Below are 20879 nucleotides of genomic sequence, written 5' to 3' on the forward strand. Positions count from 1 at the left end.
TTTTAGTCGTCATATGAGACAACTTGGCAGTTAAAGTCAGATTTGACATTTTTTGGAGCACCAAAGTGTTGAAAAAGTACTAATGACAAATTTAGTGACTTATTTAGACCATCAGAGTAAAAGCAAGTGCTAGTGCTAGTGCTAGCTACTTTCATTAGAAAAGACTTGATAGAAATCTAACTTTTTTAGCCATGTTAGCTACCAGAAAGAACCAATAATACTTAACATAGATGCTCCAAATTGACATTTTGGCATTTGTTTAATCTAATCCAATGATTATTATGCCCTAAAATTGTATTCTAGTGTGAATTAGACAGCTAGCTTAATGCGTGTAAGCTATCAAGGACGATTGCTACAGCTAGCCTGAGCTAAAGCTAAAGCTAAATGTACTTTTATGATGTTACCCTGGCTGTACTTTGTTACTGAAAATATTAATTATGATAAATCAACAGTGTGGTAGGTTAGTTTGTTACTCCACATAACTAAACGCTGTTGATAATTGTAGTTATGACAGAGAGAAAAAAGAGCTAAACTCTCGCTAAACTAGCTTAGCAGCGTGGCAGTAATGTCACATCAACCTTTGATTCCAGTTGATTTAATCTTTATTAAAGCAGTCAGGCTGCCTTAAAAACACATATTAGGATACATCAAACCATAGTTTAATTCATTATCAATTTAAATGTAGTGTAAATATTAACAGCAGACAAACAGAAAGCACATTTAATCCCTCTTATTATGGACTGTAAAAATAAAATGTATTTTCTGAAAAGAAAAGTGAAGTGAGATTGCAGTATTTGCATTTCTTTGTCTTGTGTAGGCTCAATTAAAGCTGCTGTATGTAGGTTTGAAACGTGCATAGAATTAAGGCAAAAGCACTTTAATTTATTGTATTTAATGTATTAATTCCAGACCGTTTTGAAGCGTCTCGTTTTCACTGTTTTCACTGCTCTCTCTCTCTCTCTCTCTCTACCTTTGTGGATTAGATAACAGAAACATGTAGTAAATTAAAAGCTCATAAACAATAATTATTGAGTCTCCCTTGCTCGTGTGAGCCAACTGAAATGCAGTATATTTCCTTACAATTTTAATTGCCAGCTCTGTTTTTGAAGTGTTAAAACTTAATTTGTCCTCTCTGGAACGCGCCTGTGTTTGTACTTACGATAGGAACTGTATGCATGAGAAGACTTAAATTGACTGCTTTCAAAAAATGCCTGCCTCTTCTTCCTTCCTCCCAGCCTGTCCTCCCTCTAATCAATGTCTGACTGACACGTCTCTTTTCTTCTCTTCTCTCTTCTCTGTGCTCCGCTCAACGCTTTTCCTCTCTTTTTCCTCTGGAATGTTCTGTTTGGTTGGATTTTTTGCAAGACGGCATAGAGGATTCTGAGATGTTTTACATCCTTCAGATGGCTTGTGACCACAACTGTACAGCAGAAGGTAGCTGCTGGGATCTCTCTAATAGGCTGTGCTGTATTAAGAGATCATCCTACACTGTGTGTTGGTGCTGCCTGTTTGTTGGCTGTGGTTGAATTGTGTTGTGCTGCTGGATTGATGTTGTGCCACATTTTCCCCCCTTAAAAACCTGTGACCTGATTAAGAGTCTCAAGAGAAAAAGGAAAAACCTCCTCTGCTTCTTTTTCCGTGAATTAGAGCTCCATTTCACATCCACTGTTGTGCGGTTGATCCCTGACAGTTTAGCCTCATTTTATCCCGATAGAAAAGGATGTGTTGTGTTGTTATTCATCACTTTTATGTGCCCATCCTCTGTGTTAGGGGTAAATTGCATGAAATAGCTATTATGTGAATAATTTCTAGATAAACAACACATTTGTACTGATAATGATATTAGCATTAGAGTAACTATTCATTATTTCCCTCTCCATCAGCACAGCAGAAAATTGATGTTTGTACGCCCATCTCAGTGGCCCCGTTTCATGTTTGTGTGACCTTGCTACATGCATGTAACCAAGCGGCGATTCGTCACTAATCCTTTGTCCTTCCTTGTTTGTACAAAAAAAAATAATTCCACAGGTGGTAATTATGACAGCCGCTTTGACGTGGGCAAGGCCAGTGGAACCTTGATTGTCGCTCGGCCCCTGGATACCGAGCAGAAATCAAATTACAACCTGACGGTGGAAGCCACAGATGGGACACGAACTGTCAGCACCCAGGTAATTGAAACACTAATGAAACGGTTGGAAGCTGATGAGGCAGTTGTCATGGTTGAGCTTTTTCTCATGTGAGAAATATATACGAGAGGAGGAAGGGACGGGTAATGAGTGAAGCCTTGGCCAAACTGTCCTGTTTGTTTTTGATGTGTTTATGTTGTGATGCTATCACTGCCGGCCCCAAGAAAATTACATTTTACACTTCTGAGTGTCATTACATCCTTACATGACCTGAATTCTAACCCGATAATGCAGGTTTTAAAAAATACTGGGCAGATAACATATAAAATATGGGATATGATATGGTAAATCTTCTTATATTGTCTGGTGCTGCTGTCTGTGGGGGGGGGGGTTGGGATGTATTTTACCACCAGATTATCTGCTGTGTTTTCATTATCAGCTCAACAGATAGGGAGACAGATCTCTTGATTAAAAATAAATAAATAAATAGTTTGACATTTTAGGAAATATTCACTTTCTTGGCGAGATTTAGATAAAACCCACTCTCATATCTGTCTGTTTAATGTAAAGCTACAAGCAGCAGCTGATAAGATTAGCTTAGCATTAAGGATGGAAACAGGGAGGATAGGTTAAGGTTATGTTTAAGAGATATCTCAAATACCTCAATTTTTTTCTCTTTGGCAGCACCTATGGCAATAATTGGTTACTGCAGGTGTAATTTTTGGATCTCATTTATCAGAGATCCAAACATTTTATACAATTAAGATCGAGTACATTTTATGTTTATGAATATTAACTTAATTTACCACTTTAAGAGAAACAGCCACACTTGTCTCTGCCCTCAGTCCCTTTCATTCTTTCTATGAAAACACTGGTAGTAACTTACAGACTGGATTTTTTACTAGGAAGACATGCTACAACTACTAGGTGATACATCTGATCAATCTGGATAAATAAATCAATTAAATGACTTTCCAATATCATAGATGGTGAAAATATCGATGCACATCATCAACTTTAAGATGAGCCTTTATTTTCAATTTCCCACTTTATATTCATGCTTTTTAGTAAAAAGAATAGATTGTTTTTCTATTAGATGTCTGGAGAGGTACAGTAATAAAACGGTTAAATCATATTTAGTCGTAACTGTCAAAGACATTTATTGAAGTATAAATGTATAGATTATTCATTTAGGTCAAGCCTCAGTTGAATTAGAAGGAATGTTCAGTTATTTTTGATAGAAAGAGAGAGAAGGAGAGATATAATAAAGGCTCTTTTGTTAAGCCGGTTTTCAAACCCTGCTATGTGTTGTCAGAGTTCCTCCTCCTCTGTCATCTCAATTGAGGGTTGAACTTGAGGAATCTTCCATTGTCTCATTCCTGACGCTGAGCTGAGATGGTGCCGTCTAGCCAGAGGTTTTTTTTTCTTCTTCCATGTAAACATTCTTTAGCTCCCTCAGCTCCTCCCTGCACTGTGTCTCTCTGTGAACCTGTGAACCTTTGCTCACTCGTCTCTGAGACGACCAGATTGCCTCGGTCTTTTTCTGAATAGCCTCTAAAAAACCAAATACATTACGCTCATATATACACTACTGGTCAAAAGTTTTAGAACACACCAACTTTTCCAGAATTTAATTGAAAATTATGCAGTTTAATGTCTCAGTGTACTCTGAAATTAATGCACATTTACAACATTTAAAATTCTTTATTGAGCATGATAGTGTTTTGAAAGTAAAAAAAAGATTCAAAATCACATTTTATGTTGAACTAAAGGACTAAAAAAAGACACAAAATGACAAAAAAAAGACACCAAAAGACACAAAATGACTAAAAAAAGAAACAAATGACCAAAAAAAGACACCAAAAGACACAAAATGACTAAAAAAAGAAACAAAATTACCAAAGAAAGACACAAAATTACAAAAAAGACACCAAAAGACACAAAATGACAAAAAAAAGAAACAAAATGACCAAAAAAAGACACAAAATGACAAAAAAAGACACCAAAAGACACAAAATGACTAAAAAAAGAAACAAAATGACCAAAAAAAGACACAAAATGACAAAAAAAGACACCAAAAGACACAAAATGACTAAAAAAAGAAACAAAATGACCAAAAAAAGACACAAAATGACTTACAAAGACATGAAAATAATTCAAAAATGGACAAAATAGCCCAAGACTCCATAGAGTTAAGTTGTTAACCCATTTCTTGTTCCCTGAAAAAGGCCTACTTGTATAATTCTGAAATGTACATTATTTTTCAGTTTTGGTTAAACTTACCTTTTTTTATTTACCTCTGGCAGTTCACCACTTACCTTTGTACCCTTTCAAGCTGTTCATTTGACTTGAACTGCTTGAATTTCAATAAAAAACTGGAAAAATTGGGCTGTTCTAAAGCTTTTGACCGGTAGTGTACACAAGTATGCTTATGCTACAGTGTGGGAACCGCAAAATCAACTGAATGAATGGATGCTTTTATGCAGCAGCAGAAACATTAGGTGGTGTAAGACCCTATGTGAACTGTTTTTGATGAAAGATGAAACTAAAAGTTTCTTTCAGAAAACTTCCAAAGCAGTGTCATACTTGCATTTTAATATATTAATATGCAAATTTAATCCTTCTTGCATATATCTTGCTCCCCAGCTGATACCAAAGCTGAACCGCCACGATAAAAGCTTTTAAGCAAGCAAGTTGTCTTTGCTTTTTGTTCGCACGGTCATGCCTTGTCCATGAGATTTTGAAGGTTTTTACATGGTAGTTTGGGTCATATGGGATGGTGGCATTCAAAATGTTTTGTCCTTTGTCCTCAAAGGGGAGCTTCAGAGAACTGTAGCTGGAAAAGAATCTATTTGTTGTCACTCTGTATGAATAAAGCCTTTCATCATCTGGCTGCTGTGCTCCACTGAGCCTCGGATGAAGCGCCGCCTTCACTGGCATTTTGCAGCTCATCCGAGGAAGCGGCACGTCCTTTAGTTTAGTGCAGAACCTTAAAAACGCAGCCACAGAGTACCTATTTCTCTCAGCCATGATTTTCTCTCCACATAAAGCACTTTCTTAAAAAGCCTTCGGCAACAGACACTTATGTAAAAGGCTCTCAGCAATACCGCATGCAGTGACATTTTAAGTCAAATTAATCACAGCCAAAGGTTAACTTATGCACGAGGTCTAATTCTCTGTGGGATCAGCTGTAGCAGCATCCCTTTCACATTACAGACAACTTCAAAATGTACTCTTTGTTTTATGTCATTCATGTCACACAACAATCTATGAAATGGTATAAAATCAAATGGTTGTTTGATAAAAAAAAAAAATAATGGACACGAAAAAAACATCAAGACCTCCTGAAAGATAGTTTGCACTTACAAACAGCAGCAAAATAGCAAAATAACCATAAATAGTAAACAGCAGTATAAACTAGAAATATAAGAAAGGTAGTAGCAAATAAATAAGCAAAAAATGTTTTCAAAAAAGTATTAACAATTTCAACAAAAACAAAATACCATTGCATATTAATCATTGGAGTGTTGAGTTTAAATATTGTGGAAACGTTGGCAGTAAATGTCAACATCTTTATTTGATTTGATTGATTGATTGATTGTCTTTATTTCGAACATGCAGGCAATAAAAAAAAACAAGTTTAAATATTAATAGATGAATAAATAAAAAACAAAACAAAAAAATTGAAAAAAACCAGACACTTTCTGCAAGCTTGAAAGTAAAGTAAAAAAACATATCTAGTCCTACCCCTTAACAGGTCAGTATATACATATATGAATAATCGATATAGTCACATACAAATATTATAAATAAATATATATATACATATACTATATATTTGATTTATCTTCAAAACTTACTGCATATCAGACTTTGCACACTACCTCAAATTTCCCTTGTGTGATCCGAAGTTTTTCTGCAAGTACTGCTTCATGAGCAGCTTCATCAATTCAATTTCCAGAAGCCATCACGGCTCGATTGAACCATCAGTTTCACACCAGAAATGGGTCAAAGAGTAATCCCTTGTACAGTAAAATCTGATGAAGCTTATTGCATGCAACAGTGCACCATTTCGCACAGCCTGCACATTTCAAATCTGCATATTTTTAAATGTATTAATAGAGCTGCGTGTGATATGCTCTCTTGTTATTGTAGTAGTATGATACAGTCCCTTAGACGGGGCTGACCACTCTAGGTCAGCTGTTTTCCATGGAGGGAACGGATTTACTGAATTTGTATGCTCCATAAACCACACTTGTGATGTGATTTAGGCCAGTTGCCTGGGATATGCTGAGAGCCAAATAGGTGACTGCAAAAGGCATGCAGCATTATCAGAGACTGTAGCGAGCCCCAAATATGGCAGACAAGTAATAACTACGTCCCTGAAAGGGAAAATGTAACCGTGGTTCCAAAAAAAGTTGCAGTGTAAAATATAAAATAACACGCAGAAAGCATCAAATTCAGATTTCAGAGTGCATATTTACAAGAACAAAAGTTTATCAGTTTGTATGAAATATGTTGTCTGTATTATACGTTTTCAACTGAACATACAGTACAGGCCAAAAGTTTGGAAACGCCTTCTCATTCAATATGTTTCCTTTATTTTCATGACTATTGACATTGTAGATTCATCAAAACTATTAATGAACACATGTGGAATTATGTACTTAACAAAAAAGTGTGAAATAACTGAAAACATGTCTTATATTCTAGTAAGCAAAGGGTGGTTACTTTGAGGAATCTAAAATACAAGACATGTTTTCAGTTATTTCACACTTTTTTTGTTAAGTACATAATTCCATATGTGTTCATTCATAGTTTTGATGCCTTCAGTGAGAATCTACAATGTAAATAGTCATGAAAATAAAGAAAAACGCATTGAATGAGAAGGTGTGTCCAAACTTTTGGCCTGTACTGTATATCACAAGGTACATATTTACCTTTGTGACAATTTGCGAAATTTTTAACTGATGCATGAAAGAAAATGCAACTTCAGGACGTTTCCTTCAACTAGTTCAGAGCGAATAAACAAAGCTGCAACAACATACTTTGGTCAGAAGATGGCAGGGTGATGTACTGCTGTAGTTTAATCCGTAGACAGTAGAAGAAGTAGAGATTGAGCAAGAGGAAAAAAGAGATTTTAGCCGACAGCGGAAACAGATTCTTCTTCTTGTTCACTACATCAGAACTTATTCGGAAAAAGCATTTCCTATCAAGTTTAGTGCAATTTAACTATTTTATTGAAAAAGACAAAAACAACTAAAGCTACCCCTTTTTTGAAAGTTTTAACAAATGTTGGTGTTTCCATCAAGCTTTTCTCATGCAAATCTTCAAAATTCGCAGAGACATTTGTCAATAGAAACATGGCTAGGGTCCCAACATTTTCGGAGTCTGCACTGCAAAAAAAGAAAAGTTGGGTGAACTCAAAATTTCAAGGCAACAAACTTCGATACAATTTTAAGTTGGACAATTAAACTAAATATTTTAAGTTTTGTTTTTGACTTTGCTCAACTCTGAATTTCTCTGGCACGATTGTAACGCTGCAATGAAATGTCAGCTAATGTTGCGACCACAATTTTGAGTTAGCATTGATACGCTAATGGCTACTCTTGTAGCTGTAACAAGCAGCGCCGCTAGCATCAGTTAGCCGCTAGCATCAGTTAGCCGCTAGCTTTCGCTAATGACCGAATTTCACAACAAAGAAATAAGAGTTAGCAGAACTATTGTCCCTTGTTGTGAACCCCAACTTAAAGATATAAGTAACAACAACTCACCAACTTGTTTTTGAGCAGACAACTGGCTTCCTTTGTTGTACTAACTTACATTATTGCCCTAAATGTCAATCATTTATATTTCCAAGTTTTACCAAATTAAATCACTGTTTTAGGCCAAAAAATACAAGTTGGCTTTTTTGCAGTGTGGGTTGCATTGTAAAAAAAAACAACTATAACTTGTATTGGCTTCTTTAGCCCAACTGATACATAGCGGTTTGATGTCTGATGATTTTATTGGCGTTTTTTGACCTATCACAGAAATACCTGTTTAACTTTTTATTTTATTTTATTTTTTTACATAATTTAATGACAAAAACGATTAGATTACACTAAATCTACCCCTCATATTCCCTGCATATTTGCTCCAGTCAGCTGACTTGCACATATTTGTGGGAGAGCCTTAAATGTCCCGAGGATTCAGCATGCTGAGTGCTTCATGTTTCAGGAAAGCTATCTGAGTGTTTTGGCTACTAACTTGTTTATCCGATAACATTGTTCAGCATTGACAGTATTTGCTCAGTCAGCAGGAGTTTTAACAGAGACTTTAAATGTACCTCTTGCTGGGAAGTACAACAGTGAACAGGAATGTTTTTTTGTCAGACCACACGGAAATGTATTAATTTACTTTCTGCGGTCGGTTTACTCATTCTCTTCAGGGCAGGCAAGTAACATTAACCCCTTAGTTAATCCATCTGATTGTACAGAAATTGGATTAACCATTGAACACTAATCTGTAGATTATTACATAAAAGACAGATGTTGAAGAATCAATTATATCTGTGCTCGCAGCATTAAAAAGAATCCAAGAAGAGATCATTTCAATAGGAAGTCACATGCAAAAAGAGTTGTTTGTTATAGAGAATGAGTTGGTTTTCTTAAGGGACGGCATGTTGGTTACCTTTAAAACAAAGTCGTGGAGAATTTCACTGAAAATTAGATCTACCCGATCACACACATGCAGTGCACCTCGTGAAAGCTCAAAGTTGGACTTATCTATTCCTCAAATCAAAGTCATGTGGAAGCTGTGCTGCCAGACGGGCTGGCCTATTTTCTCTCTCCTTGGAATGTTTTTTTTTCTCTTTTTGTTCTCTCTCTCTCTCTCTCTCTCTCTCCCTCTCTCTCTCTCCTTCTAACCCTCTTTGTCTTTCCGATTTTCTCCCTCTCCGTTTTTCAGAAAAGCTGCACATTTATTGGCCAGGCATGCAGGGATGATGATTATTCTGTTTGGGTAGAATAAAACGCAAACAAGAGAGCTGGACCTCGGTGGGTAGTGGGCTGTGTTAATCCTGTTTTGGGAACATGTTGGAGTGCTGGTTGCCAGTGCCCTGTCTCTGCCCAGAACCTGCCACCTGGCAGGGGGGCTTCTTCTCCTACACATGGCACAGGAGGACAATGAGCACAATGAAGGCTCCCATGTGTCCTTTCCTGGATGTGCAAAGGTGTTCCGTTATTGAGAAGACTGTTTTCTTTATGATGTCTTAAACGCACTTTTGTCTCTTAATGTCTGTTATATTTTCACGAGCTTAAAAATGGAACATAATGTTAAATCCAGCCTGCACGGTGCCATCAGTATGGAGCCCGTGGACTGTGGGAGGTCTGTGGGAAACAGTCGGCCTTTCTGTTCTGTTATACGCTTTCCATTTGACCGTTGTGAAGGCGTCTCTGAAGGATCAGCTGATGTAGACAAGGGGTGCTGCATTCTAGCTCGGGCACCTCATAGCTAGGAGCTGCGCCAACAAGGCAGGCTCGGCATGCAGCCGAGCCTCCCTTCCCCCCATCTCCAGCTATATGACATCCTCCCTTGGCCGTGCAGAAGTACCTCAAGCTGTTCTGCTCACAATCTGTTCCCCGGTCTCCTGTTTCTTGTGTTATCTCAGACCACATTACAAAGATTCTCTTTATGTCTCACTCCAAGGTTCATCTTATTCACTTTTTGTTTTATTTCCATCAGTACCAAAGCTGAGTTGTATCTACGACTTTTAAAAAAAATTGTATTTGTTTCTCAGTGACATCTTTTGTTTGTGTTTTTCTTTCATTCCCACCCACAACCTGTGTTTTCTAAATCTGACCATTTCCCTTTTCCCTTTCTTTGGTTTTCTCACCGTCGCTTCTTTTTTCAAACTCTCATCTCACACTCGCAGCGGCACTTTTTTTTCTTTAGTATCTCCATCTGTCACGTCTGTGTCTCAGTCTCAATCTTGTTCCTCTTCAGCATTCCCACAGGAAACCATATACAAAGACTACAGAGTTTTTCTTCTACAGCAGCATTTCTGCTGCAGTCAGGCTGTATCATGCCTCCGTGTGATGTTTGGGGGCAAAGTTCCTTTGAAGTGTTGTCGAGCCTCCTCGCAAACGGAAAGACGAGTTTGTGCGCATATGGAGGGCTGAATAGCCTTTTGTGTGCTTTCTAAACCATCTGAAATAGCACATTGTGGATAGATGTGGATACTACTGACCAGGTTCCATTCCTTTCTGCTTCCTGACAGCACTATCAGCTCTCGCCACCTTCCTCACTATTCACAAGACGTGTTATCTGACGTTGGCCAGATTGAGACACATTGCACAGCCTATTCTGTGCCGATGCATGTGTGCAAGCGAACACTTTACAAGCCTGTGTGTGTGTGTGGGTGCATGCATGTGCATCTGTGTGTGTAATAGGTGGATTGTGAGACATCTCGGATCTGCTATATGATGTCTGGCGTGACATGAGAAGACATGCTTGGAATGAGATAGCTTGTCAGCCTGCTGAGGGTGCAACAACCACTAGAGGCCCAATTTCATCCTGCCTTTTTCAGGGTTAATTCCTCATTAGAAAATCGTATTTATTTTACATTACGCGTCCCGATTAGCAGTGTGACACGGGTCGCTCGTGACACATGACTTGTGGCAAACAGCCAGCTCGTGGCACTGACAGACAGCATGCAGCCCAGCGCTCCCCCTGCAAGAAGACATCTGTGAGCTTCAGCAGCATTGCCAACATCACAGCACACAGCAGATTGTAAATGTTATCAGTGCTGTCAGGATGAGTCTATATTTGTCTCTGATATAGGCTCATAGTGCTCAACAAACAGTATTATGACAAAAACAACAGTGGGCAGTTGTGTTGACCACAGATCTGACAAATCCTGGTCAGCCTGCGAGCTGTCAACTGGTCAGAGCTTCTGTGACTATAGTCCCCTTCAGTGTTCCTGCACCAAGCGGCTCGGCTTTGCCTGTTTCCTTGCGGGACATCACCCCCTGGTGTTTGGTATGCAGGTGTCTAATCTGGGCTGATCCCTTTGTTCCCCATGTTTGGCAACGGTAGAAGCCCCCTCGCTGGTCTGGGAAGCAGAGATGGCATTCCAGCAGCTCTCCATAATCCTCTGTCGGAAGTCCAGTAGACGAGTGGCTGGTGTTGATAAAACATGCTCCCAGTGGAATTTTACAGTTTGGGGATGTTAGATTCTTTGTTGTGTGTGTGGCAAAAGAAACACAGTGCCTGCACTTTTTTGCTATTCAAAGCAAGAAGCACATGTGTAGAGATTCGTTTCATGGATTTGCGTCTTGTGCAAACATCGGAAGAATATGGAATCTGCAAAACACGAATAAAACATCAAGACCTCCTGAAAGATAGTTTGCACTTACAAACAGCAGCAAAATAGCAACATAACCATAAATAGTAAACAGCAGTATAAACTAGAAACATAAGAAAGGTAGTAGCAAATAAATAAGTAAAAAATGTTTTCAAAAAAGTATTAACAATTTAAACAAAAATAAAATAAAAACTTTAAGGAACATTATATACAATGTAGACAGAGTCATCAGTTGGATATGGACCATTGCATATTAATCATTGGAGTGTTGAGTTTAAATATTGTAGAAACGTTGGCAGTAAATGTCAACATCTTTATTTGATTTGATTTATCTTCAAAACTTACTGCATATCAGACTTTGCACACTACCTCAAATGGGAAGAATATGGAATCTGCAAAACAGTAACACCAAACCATGTTTAAGCATACTAAAAGTTATGCTACTTTTAGACATGTTTTGTATTATTAATACCCCTGGATAGGCCTTCAAACTCTCCACAGTGGACAGCTCCCTGTCAGATGCTTTATAGCACATGTACTCTAAGTTTAATCACCTGCTCCTGTACGTAGCTCACAGTTAATTCAGATGCATTGTGGTTTTTCAGCATTGATTTTTTGTTTTCACTGTTTGCAGCATCAAGTGGCCATTCAGTTAAAATATTGCTTTTGCCTTCATGCGTATCGATCTGGCCTATATCTACACAACGCTTCATATTACTGGAGAGTGTAGGAGGAGGATTTGAAGTTGGGTGTGTGTTTGTGCAGACGCAGTGAGGAGAGACTGAAAGTGAAGATATTCTGGTTCACTAACTCGTCTTTTGACCATTTGAGTATACTGAACGTGTTGTTTGTTAATTAGTATTCTGTTTAAAACTATTTAAGTCTTTGCCCAGTCAGAAATGTGTTTGTTTCTCCTACACTGTCTGACCTTGGTTTTACTGACTTGAATCTGAGTAAAGCCTGTCACTAGAGAGGTGTTTTCACATTCCTCTGCCGAGGGGGAGATGTCTGTGAACTTGCTTAAAAATCTGAAATTGAAACGTACGACGGGCAAGTTAGATTAGGTGTGTCACAACTCCGAAAGCCAATCAATATCTCACATGAAAAAGCAGGAAAAGAAAGCTAAAACCTCCAGTGCAGAGTGGACCTATCAGTACAGAGAGAGCAGAAATACACTGTGACATCGTAGCAGATATTATTGTATGTTTGTGCGAGTTTGTAACACAACATAGTCGTCTTCACAGCCTGAGAGATGTTAACTATAGTTATGTCTGATAGTCAGGATTTTGGTGCACGGCAGACACAAACAAACAAAATAGATCAGAGACTTTATACTTGCATTTGCATCATTATTTTGGTTATTATTGGGTTATTGGGGTATGTAATTAATTTGTTTTCAAATTTTGGTTGTAAATGCAACCCAGCCAAACAGTAACATGGCAATAACTTAATCCATCTTATGGACCACAGCTTCAGAATTTCCCTCCTTATGCTTTTTTATCACATAAATGTTCAACAGTAGCTTGTACCACTTAATTTGTTTTGACTGATTCAACCATCCAGTTAACCTCTGAAACATGACAGCACTAAGTTCATGTGAGAAACGTCTCAGATGAAATTATTTTCACATGCATGATTTGGGAGATGATGAACGTCTGGTGTTGAATATGTTTATTGTTCGGATTTTAAAAATTCAGCCCTCCGAAAAGGCTTGACAGGAAGCACACTGAAGCAATAACTCGTCTTTTATCCTTGGTCTTCTTTTATTTGTTACAAAATGACCACAGGTCATAAACCTGAAATGATGAATCCAAAAACAACAAGTTACATACAATAATATTAATGAAATTGTAGCTTTAAATAGCTATTTTTACTCTTTACATTAAACAAGCATTTACTCTTTTAAATATAATCAAATGTCTTCTTATGAATTAAAGTCATGAATTGCAGTAACATAGTAACCCAAAAACTTAAACACAGTGTCTTAGCTAAACATTAGCAGTTAACTACTAGCAACACCTAACTAAGTCTTGACATTTATCTTCTGCTCTTTATTTTTCTCTACAGGTGCTGATCCGTGTCATTGACACCAACAACCACCGGCCACAGTTCTCTCAGCAGGTGTACGAGGTGAACGTCCCTGAAGACAAACCTGCAGGGACCGAAGTCCTGCAGATCAGCGCAGTGGACAGAGATGAAAAGAACAAACTGACCTTTACCCTCCTGAGCAGCACTGATCCCTTCAGCCTCAGGAAGTTCCGCCTGGACCCGGGAACAGGCGTCCTGTACACGGCCGAGCGGCTGGACCACGAGACGATGCACCGTCACATCCTCACCGTCATGGTACAGATCACTGAACGCTGACAACTTCACAATAACTTAAAATATGAAATATGAAATGTTCCCACCAAGGTTATTATAGTTAAACGAAAACTAACAAAATAACGAAAACTAGAATTGAAAAAACATTTTCGTTAACTGAAATAAAAATAAAAACGAGAGTTTTTTGAAAAACGATAACTAACTGAAACTGTATTTTGTGGTTACAAAACTAACTAAAACTAACTAAAATTACAGTGAAAATGTCCTTCGTTTTCATCTTTGTCAACTTTTTTCATACGTAAACCTTTTTTTTTTATATGAAATCTATTTAATCTATCTGGTTTTATGACTTAATAAACTTATTGGGGCTGAGATGGATCAGAAAAAAGGAAATAAAGGCAACATTTATTGTGACCTTATTGAATCTGGCACCCAAAAAACACCCCATTACAAAAACTAAAATCAGCACTAAACCTAATAAAAACTAAACTAAAACTAAGCATTTTCCAAAAAATAAAAACTAACTAAAACTAGCAAACTCACTGTAAAAACTAAGTAAAACGAACTAAAATTGAAAACAAAAATTGACAACGAGATTAAAACTAAAACTAAGGAAAAATCCAAAACTATTATAACCTTGGTTCCCACACAATAGTTTCAAGGAGTTTATTTTGTTTTAACATCCATGAAATTAGGTTAAGCTTGTTTGTGTCTATGCTTTTCAAAATATGAATCATTTTCTGTTCTATTATGTTACTATTGAAGAATGAATTATCCCCTGAGGGCTCTGACACTCTTGTCTGTCACTGTTTCTTCCTCCTTCCTCTGTCTGTCTTCTTCTTTCTAAATGTCTCATCTGCAGGTCCGGGACCAGGACATCCCAGTGAAGAGGAACCTTGTGCGTGTTATCGTCAACGTGGATGACACCAACGACAACGCGCCCTGGTTTATAGGCCTGCCGTACTCAGGCCGTGTGTTTGAATCTGCAGCCATCGGCTCGGCTGTGCTGCAGGTCACAGCTCTCGACAAAGACAAGGGCGACAACGCAGAGATCGTCTACAGCATCGAATCAGGTAAATAAAAACAAAGTTGCTCCACCACAATTTCCCTATTTCTGTTTTTTCCCCATAGCAGAAAGAATTCATTGTAAATGAATGCAAATGAAATGAGCTTGTAAAAAATGTATGAGTCATCTTGGGTCTTTGCTGCCCACTGGATCTTGATCATGAATGGAATACTTTACAAAGAGTAGGAGAATATTGAAGACTTTGTCTAGAGGATCTCCAAATACGTGGGAGATGGGTAGATCCCCCCTCAGAATTTCCCACGATGGTTTTTCTCCTACAATACGCTGTTGTATGAGAACAAGAAACATGTGGCTATTAGATTTTTTTCCCAATACATGAATATTTGGCATAGCTAAGATGACTCAAGAGCTTGCTTTGTTTTGAGTGAAACAGTGTTTAGGACGAGTTGTTGGGAGAAAACGTCAGCATTTTTCTGACATGACAACAAGTAGCAAAGAAGAACTTTGTTTGTTTTTTTACCATTTATGTTTTGTTTCACATTTCTAGTGCATCCACATAAATAAACCCCTCTTCTGTTGTTTCATTCTTACAGGAAATGTTGCAAACTCATTTGCCATCGACCCTGTGCTCGGGACAATTACAGTTGCCAAAGAGCTCGATCGCAGCAGCAAGACCCTGTTTGAACTCACCGTTAAGGCATCGGATAATGGAATACCTCCACTGTCAACTACAGCCACTGTGCACATTGTGGTAACAGTTTCTGACAATGCAGCCCCTAAATTCACTGAAAAGGACGTCTCAGCAGAAGTCAGTGAATCAGTCCATCCTGGAAGCTTTGTGAGTTTGGTCACAGCTGACAGCCAGTCGTCTGTTTTCTATCAAATAAAAGGTGGCAACATCAACAACGCATTTGATATAAACCCCAACTCTGGAGTGGTTGTAACCCAGAAAGCTTTAGACTATGAGACCACCCCTCAGTACAAGCTCATCGTACAGGGCACCAACATGGCCGGACTTTCCAGCAACGCAAGTCTTCTGATTCACCTGAAGGATGAAAATGACAACGCTCCAGTTTTCCTTCAGAAGGAATTCAAAGGAGTAATCAGCGAGTCGTCCCCCGTCAACAGTGTCGTTCTGACCCGTGAAAACACTCCTTTCGTTATCCGCGCCTCCGATGCCGATTGCGACCAGAATGCCATGCTCATCTACCAAATCGTCGAACCGTTTGCACACAACTATTTCGCCATCGACTCGAGCACCGGAGCCATCAGGATCACGACAGGTTTGGATTACGAACAGAGAAGCGTTTTCCGATTCACAGTCCAGGTTCATGATCTGGGAATGCCACGCCTGTTTGCAGAGACGGCTGCCAATGTGACCATTGAAGTAATTGATGTTAATGACTGTCCGCCAGTTTTTAGCCAAGAACTGTATGAGAAGACTGTCATAGTGCCAACATACAAAGGGGTGGAAGTCATCAAAGTCAACGCTACAGACTCAGACTCTGGGCCCAACTCCAAACTTCTATTCTCCATATCTGAGGGAAACATTGGTGATAAATTTAAAATAGATCCCATCACGGGCATAATCTCCGTTCATAATGTCTCACAGCTCAGGAGCAGATATGAATTAAAGGTCAGGGTTTCTGATGGTAGGTTTGCCTCTGTTGCTACAGTCAAGATAAATGTTAAGGAAAATAAGGAGAGTAAGCTGAAGTTCACCAGGGAGTCCTACAAAGCCTACGTCCAAGAAAACTCATCCGAGAAGAAAACACTTGCCGTCATTGCTGCTGTGGGGAACCAGGTGAACGAACCCTTGTTTTACAAAATACTGAATCCTGACAGCAGGTTTGAAATCAGCCGCACATCTGGTGTACTCTCAACCACTGGAATTCCCTTTGATCGTGAGGTGCAGGACAGATTTGACATCGTTGTTGAGGTCACCAGAGAGGACAAATCTGAAGATGGGGCTCATGTTCTAGTAACTGTGACTGTGGAGGATGTAAATGACAATAAACCTATGTTTGTGAACCTGCCCTATCATGCCCTGGTCCAGATGGACGCAGAGGAAGGCCAGGTCATCAGACAAGTCACAGCGGTGGACAAAGACATGGGCCCGAACGCAGATATCCATTATCACCTTCAGGAACACCAGGAGCACTTTCAAATTAGCCCCTCTGGTGAAATCTCTCTCAAAAAGAAATTTGAGAAGGACTCGCTGAACAAAGACTTTGTCATCATTGTTATGGCAAAGGATAATGGAGAGGCAGCACTCTCAGCTGAAGTGGAAGTGCCAATAACAGTGGTGAACAAAGCGATGCCTGTGTTTGAGAAGCCTTTTTACAGCATTGAAATCCCTGAAAACATTCAGTTACACACACCTGTGCTTCATGTTCAGGCCAATGATTCTGAAGGACCTCGTATTGTGTACACCATCTCTGAAGGAGATCCTTTCAAACAGTTCTCTATTGATTTCAACACAGGTGTCATTCATGTGATTCAGCCTCTGGACTTTGAGACACATCCGGCCTATAAGTTAAATGTAAGAGCTACAGATTCTCTGACTGGAGCGCACTCAGAAGTGTTTGTCGATATCATACTGGAAGATGTGAATGACAACGCGCCCGTGTTCCTGTCAAAGACCTACTACGCCAATATTTCAGAGGCGTCCGTCATTGGTACAGCCGTTTTGCAAGTTGATGCCAAAGATTCTGATACTGGTAATAACCAAGAAGTATTCTTCCAGTTGGTTGAGGAAAAGGGGAAACGTTCAGATTATTTCACCATTGACCGCAACACGGGAATAATCTCTACAGCTCAAGTTCTTGATCACGAGGAGATCCAGCAGCACAAGTTGAGAATCCGCGTCGTGGACGGAGGAGTCCCAGCCCTATCGAGTGATGTCTTTGTGACGATAGACGTCACTGATCTGAATGACAACGCGCCGGTATTTACAGAGCACACTTACAAAACTACTATTAGCGAGCTGGCCCCACGTGGACACTTCATCATCCAGGTCCAGGCATCGGACGCTGATAGCTCAGACTCTGATAACTTGGAGTTTTCAATAATATCCGGCAATGAGGATCAGAACTTTTCCATCAACAAACGCACAGGCGCAATCGCCATTTCCAACCACCGAAGGCCACACATGCAGCCTTTTTACAACCTCAACGTGTCCGTATCAGACGGCGTATTCAGAAGCTCAGCCCTTGTCACTGTGACAGTTACTGGAGCCAATCTCCACAACCCCACCTTTGCTCAGGTGGACTACGTGGTGGAGCTAGTTGAAAACTCACCTGCTGGTACATTGGTAGCAGAGGCGAAGGCGACAGATGACGACGAAGGCATTTATGGGCAGATAACCTACCAGATTGTCAATGACTTTGCAAAAGACAAGTTCTCTGTCAGTGAAGATGGGGAGATTTTCACTCTGGAGAGCCTCGATCGTGAGAATACCATCGAAAAGGTTATTCCTATTTCACTCATAGCTAAAGACGGTGGTGGAAAAGTAGGCTTTTCTATTGTCAATGTCATTCTCACAGATGTCAATGACAACGCCCCGCAATTCAGGGCAGTTGAGTACAAAGCCACTATTGCATCAGACGCCTCAAGGGGAACCTCTGTGGTTAAAATTGCTGCTTCAGACATGGATGAAGGCAGCAACGCTGACATCGAGTATTCAATCGAGGCAGATGTTGAAAACGTGGAGGAGAACTTTGAAATCCACCCAACCTCTGGGGTCATTATTACCAAAGAGAGTCTCATTGGACTTGAAAATGAGCTCTACGCATTCTTTGTGCGGGCGAAGGATACTGGGAATCCACCCAAACATTCTGTCGTTCAGGTTTACATCAGGATTGTTGCACCAGAGACCCCACTTCCCAAATTCGCCGAACCACATTACCGCTACACAATTGCCGAAGACCTTCCCATTGGCACAGAGATCGATATAATTCAGGCTGAGAGCGAGCAGCCAGTCGTTTACAGCCTTGTGAAGGGAAACACTCCCGAGAGCAATGAAGATGAGGTTTTTGTCGTAGACAGAGACAGTGGAGCCTTGAAGCTGCAGAAGAGCCTCGACCATGAGATGACCAAATGGTACCAACTCACTCTGCTGGCCCAAACCAAACAGGAGAGTTACGACATAGTGGCGTCCGTCAACGTTAACATCCAAGTGAAAGACCTGAACGACAACAAACCCGTCTTTGAGTCGGACCCTTATGAGGCCGTCGTTGTGGAAAACCTTCAAAGCGGGGCCCAGTTGATCCAAGTCCGAGCCACCGACCAAGACTCTGGAACCAACGGCCACATTGTTTACAGTCTGGACCCCAAGCAGAACTCGCAGGAGATCTCCGAGCTGTTTGCCGTCAACAGTGAAACCGGATGGGTGACCACCTTAAAAGAGCTAGACCGCGAGAAGATGGACAAATACACGATCGCCGTGATCGCCACAGACCAAGGCGACAAGGTGCAACACGTTAACGGCACCAGAGTGGAGGTGACGGTCGCCGACGTGAACGACAACCCGCCCCGCTTCACTGCGGAGATCTACAAAGGCACCGTGAGCGAAGACGACCCTCCTCCCAGCGGCGTGATCGCCATACTCAGCACCACGGATGACGATTCTGAGGACATCAATAAACAAGTCAACTTCTTCATCACAGGTGGGCGTTTATTATTATTTTGCGAAACACATAATTAGCAAGCCCAGAGAGTTTACTCCCTACTCCTTTGTGTAACAGTTTTTCACAAACAGAGCTTAGGGGGGATTATCCGTTTATGCCACTTAATATGATGATAATATCTCATCTTTGAAACATTACACAGTCCTATTATCTGTTAGGAGTCTGCGTTATCGCCTAATCTGCCGAAGCTCAAGGCAAATATTAAGGTCATCATAATACAGAAATGTATAATTATCTGAATAATGCTTTGAAACAGACTGGGGGAAAATACTTCCTCTGGTGCTAATTAGCAAGTGTGAATAACTGTGCCAAGTGTGGGAATATCAAGAGGAATCAGATTCCAGCGTTCTTTTTCTGTTGTTTCTCGGTCTACTTGTGTACCAAACATATTTGGTTTAGAAAATAAGGATTTGCTTTGTGAAGCAGTGATGAATACATAGCAGATGATTTAAGTAATTATTGATAGATATTCACTGGATCGTGGTTTAAAATTCAGGACAGACCCTTATCCTTGTTTCTTTTTAATGACTCCGGCTGCTTTCCTGCCTCCGAGTTGTTGATCACTCTGAAGTGGTATTTCTTTTTAACACCAAACAGGAGGGGACCCGCTCGGCCAATTTGCCATCGAACACATTCAGAATGAATGGAAGGTCTCAGTCAGGAAGCCCTTGGACCGTGAAGAGAAGGACAATTATCTCCTTAACATTACTGCCAGTGACGGCATCTTTACTGCCAAAGCTGTTGTAGAGGTCAAGGTGCTGGATGCCAATGACAACAGCCCCGTATGTGAAAAGGTAAAGTCCATTTCTTTTCCACTGGGCTGTAATTTCGCAGTTAATTTGTGTCTGTTGTGCCCTTTTCTTCCTGGTATTCACTGTGGTTTCCTCCCCCAGACCCTGTACAGTGAGAGCGTCCCAGAGGACTCTCCTGCTGGCAGGCTCGTCTTGCAGGTTTCTGCCAGAGATGCCGACATCCGCTCAAACGCCCAAATCTCTTATGAGCTTCAGGGAGTTGGATCTGAATTGTTCATCATCGACTCTGACACAGGTGTGTATGTAATGGATGCTGACATGTAGAGGTGGGAATCAGCAGAAGCCCCACCATAAGATTTTATTCCGATATTTAAGTCACGATACAGTGTTATGGAGATTTTAAGCATTTTGCAATATGGGGAGTACTGCGATTAAACTGTTTAGCTGCATTTTGTATCCACAAAAACACAGTCCGTGGCCTATCCCATTGTGGGATTAATAAAGTAATCTTCTTCTTCTTCTTCTTCTTCTACATTCAATCAGAAATCGTTTTGTCAAATAAGAGAAAATTCTCAGTCTATTCATCACATCTCGTCTTTTTATTCCTCCACAATGAGA

General features: G+C 40.0%; 1 protein-coding gene across 12 annotated transcripts in view; it reads left to right on the top strand.

Moving 5' to 3' along the window:
* The window catches only part of fat1a (FAT atypical cadherin 1a), a 124348-nt gene that overhangs the window by 61705 nt on the left and 41764 nt on the right, over nucleotides 1–20879 (top strand). For 10 of the 12 annotated variants that reach the window (XR_009395021.1, XR_009395023.1, XR_009395022.1 and 7 more), the window contains exons 7-13: nucleotides 1366–1434; nucleotides 2029–2168; nucleotides 13540–13815; nucleotides 14657–14867; nucleotides 15415–19488; nucleotides 20107–20303; nucleotides 20403–20556. Coding sequence is in view for 9 of the 12 variants with exons in the window: in XM_059342957.1 (XP_059198940.1) it covers nucleotides 1366–1434; nucleotides 2029–2168; nucleotides 13540–13815; nucleotides 14657–14867; nucleotides 15415–19488; nucleotides 20107–20303; nucleotides 20403–20556 (5121 nt within the window). In the remaining 3 variants the exon portion in view is untranslated. The remainder of the gene's footprint in view (nucleotides 1–1365; nucleotides 1435–2028; nucleotides 2169–13539; nucleotides 13816–14656; nucleotides 14868–15414; nucleotides 19489–20106; nucleotides 20304–20402; nucleotides 20557–20879) is intronic. The other 2 variants (XM_059342974.1, XM_059342982.1) reach the window with 1 other exon arrangement.

This window comes from Centropristis striata, chromosome 1 (assembly GCF_030273125.1).
Source record: "Centropristis striata isolate RG_2023a ecotype Rhode Island chromosome 1, C.striata_1.0, whole genome shotgun sequence".
NCBI lineage: Eukaryota > Metazoa > Chordata > Actinopteri > Perciformes > Serranidae > Centropristis > Centropristis striata.